Source organism: Rhinolophus hipposideros (genome assembly GCF_964194185.1).
Source record: "Rhinolophus hipposideros genome assembly, chromosome: 18".
Classification (NCBI taxonomy): Eukaryota; Metazoa; Chordata; class Mammalia; order Chiroptera; family Rhinolophidae; genus Rhinolophus; species Rhinolophus hipposideros.
The window spans coordinates 5056410-5066857 of record NC_138064.1 but is presented as its reverse complement, the minus strand read 5'-3'; the positions used below and the strand labels follow the sequence as shown (position 1 = coordinate 5066857).

The 10448-nt window shown below is 42.3% G+C and overlaps 1 protein-coding gene across 4 annotated transcripts in view; it reads right to left on the bottom strand.

The window, feature by feature from the left end:
- The window catches only part of DOCK4 (dedicator of cytokinesis 4), a 365769-nt gene that overhangs the window by 175926 nt on the left and 179395 nt on the right, over nucleotides 1-10448 (bottom strand). For all 4 annotated transcript variants that reach the window (XM_081079735.1, XM_081079737.1, XM_081079736.1 and 1 more), the window contains exon 8: nucleotides 8856-9007. In XM_081079735.1, coding sequence (XP_080935861.1) covers nucleotides 8856-9007 — 152 coding nt within the window. The remainder of the gene's footprint in view (nucleotides 1-8855; nucleotides 9008-10448) is intronic.

Below are 10448 nucleotides of genomic sequence, written 5' to 3'. Positions count from 1 at the left end.
TTCAAGTCCGGACTGAGTATCTATTCTCTCTCCCTTCTGTAAGCTCTTGAAAAAGAAATTTCCCAGTAACTGAGTCTTTTCAAAAGAAGCATGAGCCCTTTAAATTCCTTTCAGAGTAAAAAGGTTATGAGATCATGTATGTCAGTGTCTGAAGAGACCCTGGGAAGCTATGACTGTTATGACTTTGACTTTCCTCATCGCTGTGCTAAGTTCCTAACTTTTCATTCTTTTCCAACTGTCATGTCTCACTCTGCCAGCCCACCAGGCCCTGCTTCTGATCCCCATTTCCTGAGCACCCCCAGAAAAAGCTGCATAACTTGGGGGCCTGGCTCACTACCGGCTTCAGATGCCTCCCCCGGGGAGGGGGGCTCTCCATTCACTCAGCATTCTTTTTGTCATGAACTCACGTCCGATCACACGTCTGCTCAAAGGTCGCCGACCTTGTTCCTGCAACTCTCTTCCAGCCCTCAGCTTGCTTTCATTCTCTCTTGCTCTCAAACACCAGCAGACCAGGCTTCCCCACTGTACTTACAAAAGATGGAGGTGACAAACCCGGTCTCCTGTTTGCATCTTAACACTTACGCCCACCTCACTGCCCTCATGGGCCTGCCTCCCGCGTCAGCAGACGTGTCCCTCCTCGTGCCCCGGACCCCTTCTGCAACTGCTCCAAAATTCACTTCTGCATCTCCAGTTGGGCCCCGCACTGCTGGCACACAGCAGTTCTCGTACGCACCTGTGTGGTGAGTGAGTGATGACCAGGGAGGGTTACAGGCCACAGGACATTCAGGGGACTGGAGAAGTTCCTCTCCTCTACTAATTCAGAGGTTCCTGGAAGGTGGCCCTCAAATAGACACAGACTTTTGCAGAGGCTTATGAGGTATTTCCTCTCACAGAATATGAATCTTCTCACAGTTGCCTGTTGTGCTTTATAGATGAGTCAAAGCTCATATACGTGTTATAGACTACCAAAGGTCCCAGACCATCAGGAAAACAGCCCTTAAGTTTTGCCGAATACATTACCAAAAAGATTATTTTTCAGTTCATATATAATGACATGTACCTAAAGCATCAACAATAATTCCTTGGAATATCTGATTTCTTCAGGAATCCGAGACTGAACACCATATATCATTTCTGGTTGTTAATGTATAGCTCCTGTTTTGGTTTCTAAAAATCCTCACCATGATAATAGCTAAGATGTACTGATCAATTATCATGGTCCAGCAATACACTACGAAGCGTATGTATTACCTCATTTAATCCCCAATGAGGAAAGTACCATTATTATCCTCAGTTAACACATAGGTTGACAACCATAAGGTAAAATTGCCCAACCTGATGAGCCACTGATTGGCAAAGCCAGGATTTGAACCTGGGCCCTCTAAATGCAGAGCCTGGGCTCTAACACACTCTACAGCGGTGCCTGTGCAAGATACAGGAAGACACAGGATGGAGAGAAATTCAGCTCTGTTTCGTAGTTCAGGATGAGCACACACTAAAGAACACCTATGCCTCACCAATAATATACACCAGTTATATTTTTCTTCAGTGACAGTATTGGAATGGTATACTGAAGAGGAGGCAATTATATGCCATGTAAAATGTATATGCAAAGGAAGAATCTCAAACAAAATGGAGAGTTTAGCTGTATAATGGTAGAAAAAAATATATCATACGTAACTTCAGAGAAGTATGTCAATAAGGTGCCAGCAGAAAGTAAATTTAATTAAACTCTTCGGATAAGACTTTTTGTATTTAACCACCAGGATAAGACTTTTCCCAGAAGTGCTATCCTGCTGCTAGTTTCTCAAGTGAAAGCCCTGCCTGAAGCTTGTACACATGAGCAGCCCTAGAGCGAGCTTAGTTACAGCCACTGGTGACACTCAGGCCCTATTAAAAACATTCTCTGAGGAGAATGAAATACAGGGCTGGATTAGCCCTGATACAAATTTACAAGGTAGGTAAATGAAGCCTTAGAATACACCAGCAAAGTAATGGAAGTTTTAGGGAGGCAGTCAACCAGTGAGCTGTGTTGTTTTCACTGGCCCCTGTCATCAACATGTGAAAGGTAAGACTTAATACAACATTCACAGCCGCTCAGCCCATGGAACGCACACACACACGCTGATTATTTCTATCGCCAAATAGTGCAACAGCCAATCTCAAGTACAAGCCAAAGGAGACACTTGCATATCATGTGAAGTCGTTGGATTCCTTTCTATGAAAAACCCTGATATTCCCAACGCTATGCCTCGGTTTCTGCTCACCCACACACTTTCTCCCTTCCTCGGGCCCATGCCTAATCCCCCACCTGCAATCTCAAGCTTGTTTCCTGGTGCCTAAGAGACTTGGTCCAGCAGTGATGTCCCCTCTCCCCAGACTGTGGCCATTACCACACCCCTGGGCCCTTCCTGTCAGTTCTTAATAAGCTCAAGCCCCTCTCAGTCCCATTTCTGAGAAAAACAAACAAACAAAACACTCCTTACCAGACCCCTTACTATACACTGAGTAAAAACTGATTAAAGAAGAATATAGAACGTTACAAATATTGAAGATGAGAATGGGTATACAACAGTGGTTACAAATACGGACGCATGATAAACGTACCAGCTCCATTACAGGAAGCTGTGCAGCCCTGGGCGAGTTATTAACCTCTCTGTCTCAGTTGCCCCATCTATAAAAATATGGGGCTCTTAACAGTACCTACCACATGGGTGGTTCCCAGGGGTAAATAAGTCAGTGTTTTTAAAGAGCACATCGAAGCATTACACAAGTGTTTTGTTGCTGCTGTTGTTGTTTTACTAAATAGACTAGAATAAAATAAAATTACAGATGTTACTTAGGGAAACGAGTCCCTGACTTTTCCCGCTACACCTTGTGGACGTGGAAATGACAACCTCTCAGTCAGATAGATGTCTTCTAAAAATATTTTACTCATATGAAACAAGTTGGCAAACTTTTTGTTTTACTAATGAATTATCTTTTATAGTGAGAAATCATAACAAAGCTGTACATTACTCAAATAAATAAATGTTGGCTATTTTGCTGATAGTTGAGTGTCGGCTAGCTGGGCCTGCAGGGGGCCCTGGGCTGGTGCCCTTACACAAACAACTGAGGGAGGCAAACTGGAAAAGTGTGGGGTAGGTGCACGAGAGCGAAATGCCCTCAGAACAGCCTGCACTGGGACAGCAGAGGTGCCACACGGGCTCCTAGGCCTCCCATTCTCGGCCACCCTTAGGCAGAAATGGTTGTGAGGTGAAATTAATGGGTTTTCTAAATATGGCTCAATTTCAACGACAATTTCAGTTTTGGTCAGAAACTGTACCCTTCCTGGTACTGAGGAGAGGTCACAGGCTTCACTGTCCCACTGAGTGAAAGGCAAGGGGATAATTGGCACATGTTCTCTCCTTTTGCATTTGACACCTGCAACTACTGAATCTAAGATTTCAATCGCTGACACATACAGGGCTGCCACTACTCTGCTCTTCTTAGCATATTTGGAGAAGGACTCCATTTGGAAAACCCATTTCCAAAGCACAGAATGTTTCTGAGGCCCTATACTAGTTCCCGTGTCATCATTCTCAATAATTTATAACAACTTATGAAGACCAGCCATCATTGAAGCCCTAACTCTGGCCAATAAAATCCTACTCAATTATACATTCAGACGTGTACTGAGGCCCTCAAGGACAAAGGTGGCCAAGGCCATGGGTGGCGTGTGGTAATTCAGAGGGTGGGCCTTGGGGTCGACTGCCGCTTGGGATGCCTCTTGCCAGTTTTTCTGTAAGCTTAGGCAGTTAACTTTGTGTGCATGGCTTCCTCACCTAGAAAATCGGTGCTAATAAAATGCTGTAGCGTTCAGAACGATTACCCAGAATGCGCCTCTGTGGTATGCGGATTATTCTGAGCAAAGGGCAGCCAAGACCCTGCGGGCTCAAGAGAGACTTCCCCCCACCCCCACAACTACCTGGAACACCTTGAATTCGGAGCCTTGCCCATAATGAGAGATGATCAGAGATGACCTTTTCGACCATCTATAGAGCAGGGCAAAGTACTCGTTACTGAACAGCTGCTCTTCCTATCGCCTTACAACGACCTCTGAAATTCTAAAGTGCTTCACCTTATCATTACCTCAGAATGTCATATAGCCCTCATTTTCGCTTTCTGTTTCCAAACCTCTCACATATGTGGGGTTCTCATGCGCACAAAATTAGATTTTCTCTTGTTACTCTCTCATGTCAATTTCATTCTTCCACCAGCCAAAAGATCCAGAGGATGGAAGGGTGGTTTTTTCCTTTCTCCACAATATTTCACACATTTAGAATGCAGTCTGGCAGATGGTTAGTGCTCCATAAACTTCCTCATGGGGGGAAGATTTTTAAAAACCCATCCTAACAGTTGTCTGCCTTGTGAGAGGGATAACCATCCACCTTTCCTAATCACTCCTCTACAGGCTGTGCACACGATGGCCCCACCACCTGCACCTGCACCTGCAAAAGGTAACTTCCTGAGACCAGGGGTCAGGCCAATGTCATCAGGATTATACACAGACTGTATGTTTTTGTAAATTGCAGGCCTAACGATCTTATTTAACAGCAAAAGCATTCACTTCATTATACCATCTTTTCTCCACTAATTTTCACTGAATTGGACTTTAAACTCTGAAAAAGTGACCAGCTTTTCTTCAACAAATAAATTACATGAAACTAGGAGGGAGTGGAAGAGGGAAACCATAGGTGAAAAGTAACTTAAGAGACTTATCAACCAGCTGCGACATATGGGCCTTATCTGGATCTTGTAAATTACAAAGAATTTACTTGGAATTTGTAAAACAGTATGTATGAGTCAACAGGGGAAATCTGAATACTGAGTGGAAATAGATAAGTGATGATGCTAAGGGAATATTAACGTTTCAGATGGTAATTTCTTTAGGTTCCCTTTTTCAGAGGTATATACTGAAATATTTACATTTGCAAATAATACTATGTCAGGGATTTGCCACCAAATAATCTTGGGGCAAAGGGAAAGACTGAAAAGGGGTAAGACTGAAAGGGGATGTGGTTAAAAGAAGGTCATTATTTATGTGGGTTTATTTCTGGGTTCTCCGTTCTATTCCATTGGTCTGTGTATCTGTTTTTCTGCCAATACCATGCTGTTTTGATTATTGTTGCCCTGTAATACAAGCTAAAGTCAGGGAGTGTGATACCTCCAGCCTTGTTCTTTTTTCTTAGGATTGCTTTGGCTATTCGGGGTCTTTTGTGGTTCCATACAAATCTGATGATTTTTTGTTCTATTTCTTTAAAAAATGTCATTGGGATTTTGATGGGGATCTCACTAAATCTGTATATTGCTTTGGGTAATACGGGCAACATAAATATGGTCAGATAATTTTTGACAAAGAAGCAAAAACCACACAATGGAGAAAAGACATATCTTCAATAAATGGTGCTGGCAGAATTGGAAAGCCACGTGCAAAAGAATGAAACTGGACTGCTATTTGTTACCATGTACCAAAATTAATTCAAAATGGATCAAAGACTTAATCATGAGACCTGACACAATAAACTGCATAGAAGAAAACATAGGTACTAAACTTATGGACCTTGGGTTCAAAGAGCATTTTATGAATTTGACTCCAAAGGGAAGGGAAGTAAAAGCTAAAATAAATGAATGGGACTATATCAAACTTAAAAGCTTCTGCACAGCAAAAGAAACCATCGACAAAATAAAGAGGCAACCGAATGAACGGGAGAAGATTTTTGCAAACAGTGCCTCTGTTAAGGGGCTAATATCCAAAATATACAAGGAACTCATGAAACTCAACAACAACCAAACAAACAACCCAACTGAAAAATGGGCAGAGAACCCGAAGAGACATTTCTCCAAAGAGGACATACAAATGACAAATAGACATATGAAAAAATGCTCAACATCACTAATCATCAGAGAAACGCAAATAAAAACCACAATGAGATATCACCTCACCCCATTTAGAATGGCTATCATCAACAAGACAAATAGTAACAAGTGTTGGAGAGGCTGTGGAGAAAAAGGAACCCTCACACACTGTTGGTGGGTATGCAGACTGGTGCAGCCGCTATGGAAGGCAGTGTGGAGGTTCCTCAAAAAATTATGAATAGAATTACAATATGACCCAGCAGTCCCTCTCCTGGGTATCTATCCAAAAAATCTGAAAACATTTATACATAAAGACACGTGTGCTCCAATGTTCATTGCAGCTTTATTTACGGTGGCCAAGACATGGAAACAACCAAAATGTCCTTCGATAGATGAATGGATAAAGAAGTTGTGGTATATATACACAATGGAATACTATTCGGCGTTAAGGAAAGATGATATAGGAGCATTTGTGACAACATGGATGGATCTTGAGAGTATAATGCTAAGTGAAATAAGTCAGACAGAAAAATCAGAGAACCATATGATTTCACTGATATGTGGTATATAAACCAAAAACAAGAAAAGAACAAGACAAACAACTGAAAGAACACAAACTCAAAGACACAGACAATAGTTTAATGGTTACCAGAGGGTAAGGGGGTAGGGGAGAGTGGGCTCTAGAAGAGGGTAAACGGGGTCTAATATGTGGTGATGGAAGGAGAACTGACTGGGTGGTGAACACACAATGTGAGATATAGATGATGTATTACAGAATTGTACACCTGAAATCTATGTAACCTTACTAACAACTGTCACCCCAATAAACTTTAATTTAAAGAAAAACCAAAAAAGGTCAGTCCCAAGTTGATAACAGTGGAAGCGGTGGTGCGCAGTGAGGCTTCATGACACTATATATATGTATATATATATATATATATATATGAAATCCTCTAAAATAAAAATGCAAAAAAGAAATACACACTGATTTTAAAATACCCACACACCTCACACGGCACATGGGTGGGCATAAGAAGAAACACAGCAATGCCTCAGAATCACATCTTACACTTACAGTCTCCTGAGAAGATGCAAATACTTGACACTCATCAGCTATGCCAAGGGCAAGGAAGGAAGCAAGACTGGTCACCAGTTTTGAGATGAAGGAAGAGCCAGAGGGAGTAAGTGAAGGGTCAAAGCAGCAGCAATGGAGTACAGAGGCAAGAATGAAGCCAGGTCTGCAGCCCTGTGCAGCCCACTCCCTCTTCAAAAGGTAAGCGCCGCTTGCTGCTGCCCTGGGCTGTCTGAACCAAGCTACGCATAGTGAGGTCTCAAACACTCCCTAAAAGAACCATCGCTGTGCTGCCCCAGGCCTCAGAAAGTCAAGCAAATAAACCTGAGACTGTTCCAAACACCTAGTGAGCATGTATTTTCATTCTTACGCATTCCTTTGCCAATGGCCTTTATGGTGATTATGCATTGGGAAGTGAGCGTTAGGGCCAAACTCAGACAGTAGAAGCAGGGAAGGGGGATCCAGGATTGGTCTCTCCTAGGGTCATTACATATCAGGTGGGATAATAGAGGAGTACATGTGTGACAGAGGGAAAGGGAGGGGGAGGGCCAAGGAGCTGAAGCAGGAAGAGGTAGGGGGAGGGAGAAATGGAAAAGAAGAGGAAAGGGAGAGTGGGTAAGCGAAAGGGAGGCAGGCACATATGGTAGCCCAACCACGTTACAGAGCAGTAAAAATGTCTAGTTCCTAGCCTGAACTTGGGGACTATACATATAATATTTTGGGGATCATGCACCCAAAATAACCCACTTTTTCCCCCAAGGGGAACGGTGGTCTAACTCACTGATTCATCTCCTCCAACAGTGTAAAATAGATTTTGAAACTATATAATATTGTTATTTCCACCTCATAAATTCTGTCATTGCTGCACAAAACACCACCCTTCAATTCTATGGACACAATCAAGAAATAGAAAGTACACTTACCAATAGGTGATGATAAACATAAATTAATTCTCCAAAGATTTTATGGCTATAAATTCACTAAAAATAAACTTCATGCATATTTGCTATGGGAAAAAAGAAACTTTTTTTTTTTTTTACCAGAAAAGAAATACTCCAAGACTATTTTTGTGTTTCTAAAACAATACATGTGGCTTAGTGTTACTTAAAAATTGTCAGCATTTATTTTAATATGTATTTTATTAAAGCATGATACCATCGGGTCATTATGTGTGATTTCTATGATACAATTTAAGTTAAATTTAAACATTTTAATGTAAAAGATGGTGTGTGTTGTGCTCAACTTTAAAACAAATATATGAAAAAGTTTAAGGCACACAGAAACATCCACTGTGCTTCCTATTAATAAATATTGGAAGCTCGTCATACGAGAACAGCTACAGGTAAGACTCAAAGTATTAAGGAAAAAAATATGTACGTGTGTACATATATGAGAAAACTATTTTATCATTTCACCTCTCTGAAACTTTAAAGTATTTTAGTCATCTCTTGATATCATTTGATCCAGACGGGGTAAGAATAATGTAATTGTCTACCAAAAATGTGAAAAGTACAATGTGTTGAACTTGATAAGCAAACAAACTTCAGATGTTAGAGCTATTCTATCTCCCTTGAATTATCAATACAAAGTAACTGGACAAATAACAGACCCGATATCAATGCCACACCTTCATTTCCTAATAATTGTTTCAGTTCTACCGCCCTTTGGAGTTTTTCAAAGAACTTTTGCAGGCCTCCTCCCATCTAACTTTGCTGGAAGCCTCTAAAGGACAGGAAGCTTAGACCTCACAGGGGTCTACAGACGAGAAAATTGAGGCCGACAGAAGGACAGTGGACACACGGTCATATAGTCTAACGCTTGCCAATTACAAATACCCATGATGCCAACACTGAGAACTCCAAGCCACACCTCTACGTGCAGTTACCTGATGGGTCGATTCTCCTTACTGTCAAAGAGCGAGAAGATGACCTCCAGCTCCTCTCCCAGGTTAGAGCACATGAGGCTCTTCATCTGCACGAACAGGTGGTGACTGCTGGCCTGCATGGGGGTGTCTTTCTTGCGATGTCGATGCTCCATCTGAAGGACACCCCCCCAAAAAAACATGGTCAGCAGGGACTGAAGAAAGTAATGGAACCCAACACACCAGGGAGCTGTGGTGCGATCATGGCGTCCCGTGCTCCACTGATGCTCGACTTACCACAGGGCTATGTCCTGATACACCCATCGTAAGTGCAAAGGACCATAAGTGACAATGCATTTAATACACCTGCCCTACCGCACCTCACAGCTCAGCCCGGCCCCCTTACACGGGCTCAGAACTCTCCCCTTAGCCCACAGCTGGGCCATTGTCTTGAGTTTTAGCTCAAGAGTCATTGCCTTCTTCCTCTTCCTCTTCTTCTCACCAGAAGCAGAGAGACAGATGGGCGTCTTATAGACATGATGGGATGTGAAAACACAAAACACAGTATTCCCAAAACGCTGGCGACGCAGGACACTGTGAGGTATCAGCTGTTGACCCTGGTGGTCGCCTGGCTGACTGAGAGCTGCGGCTCCAGGCCGCTATCCAGCATCACAAGAGAGTATGGACCCTGCACCACTAGCCCCGGGGAAAAATCAAAATTCAAAATTCCAAGCACAGTTTCTACTGAATGCATATTGCTTTCATACCATCATAAAATTAGGGTAAAAAAATCTTAAGTTGAACCATAGTAAGTCGAGAACAGTCTGTAAATTTTTTTTTTGCTGTGGATTTGGTATCTAGTTGACATTAAATTCCAAATTTTCTCCCAACTTCTCAAATAATGAACTATGAAGTTTGCAAACCATCAAGGAATCTTGCTCTAAGAATTTGTTTTTTTCATCATTAATGTTAAAAGGATACCAACTCAGTAGGTTCAAGAAGCATGAAGTTAAAAGCATTCTGCTGTTTCCTTGTCAACTCCCGGAGTGAGGACAAATTAGTCATCATTAAAAAGTCAGACTAAATTACAATCTAATGATCGTTTCATTGATGGGAGCTAAACAATGCAGCTATGAGTTCTCATTTCCTATAATTGAAAGTTTTCTTAAAGTATACTAATTGTAAAATTCTAGTCGTTTTCTGAGACAGGCAGTGGCAAATGATATTCAGCGACTAGAGCAAGTAAATGTTTCTAGCGTGCCATGGTCCTTTCGGGAAGTCAACCTCGGAAAGCCAGTGAGGTAGTCAAAGCTGGGACGAGCATCTGTACCCATCCGTCATTTCTGTCCTCAACACAGCCAGCCTAGGTGACACCTGGGAGGCAGGACTGGAAGTAAGAGCTGTCCCACAAGTTGAGGGAGGAAAAGTATCACCCAAAGTTCCAGAGCTGAGGAGAACATGGGGACGATCATTCATTCAGCACTACGAAAGCAACGATGAGTGAAAACATTAACAGCCTATGCCTTCATGGAGCGTATCTACTAGGGGAGCAGATGTCAACAAATTGTCCATGTTCCACACGGACATAACTGCAGTTGTGATGACTAAAGAACAGGA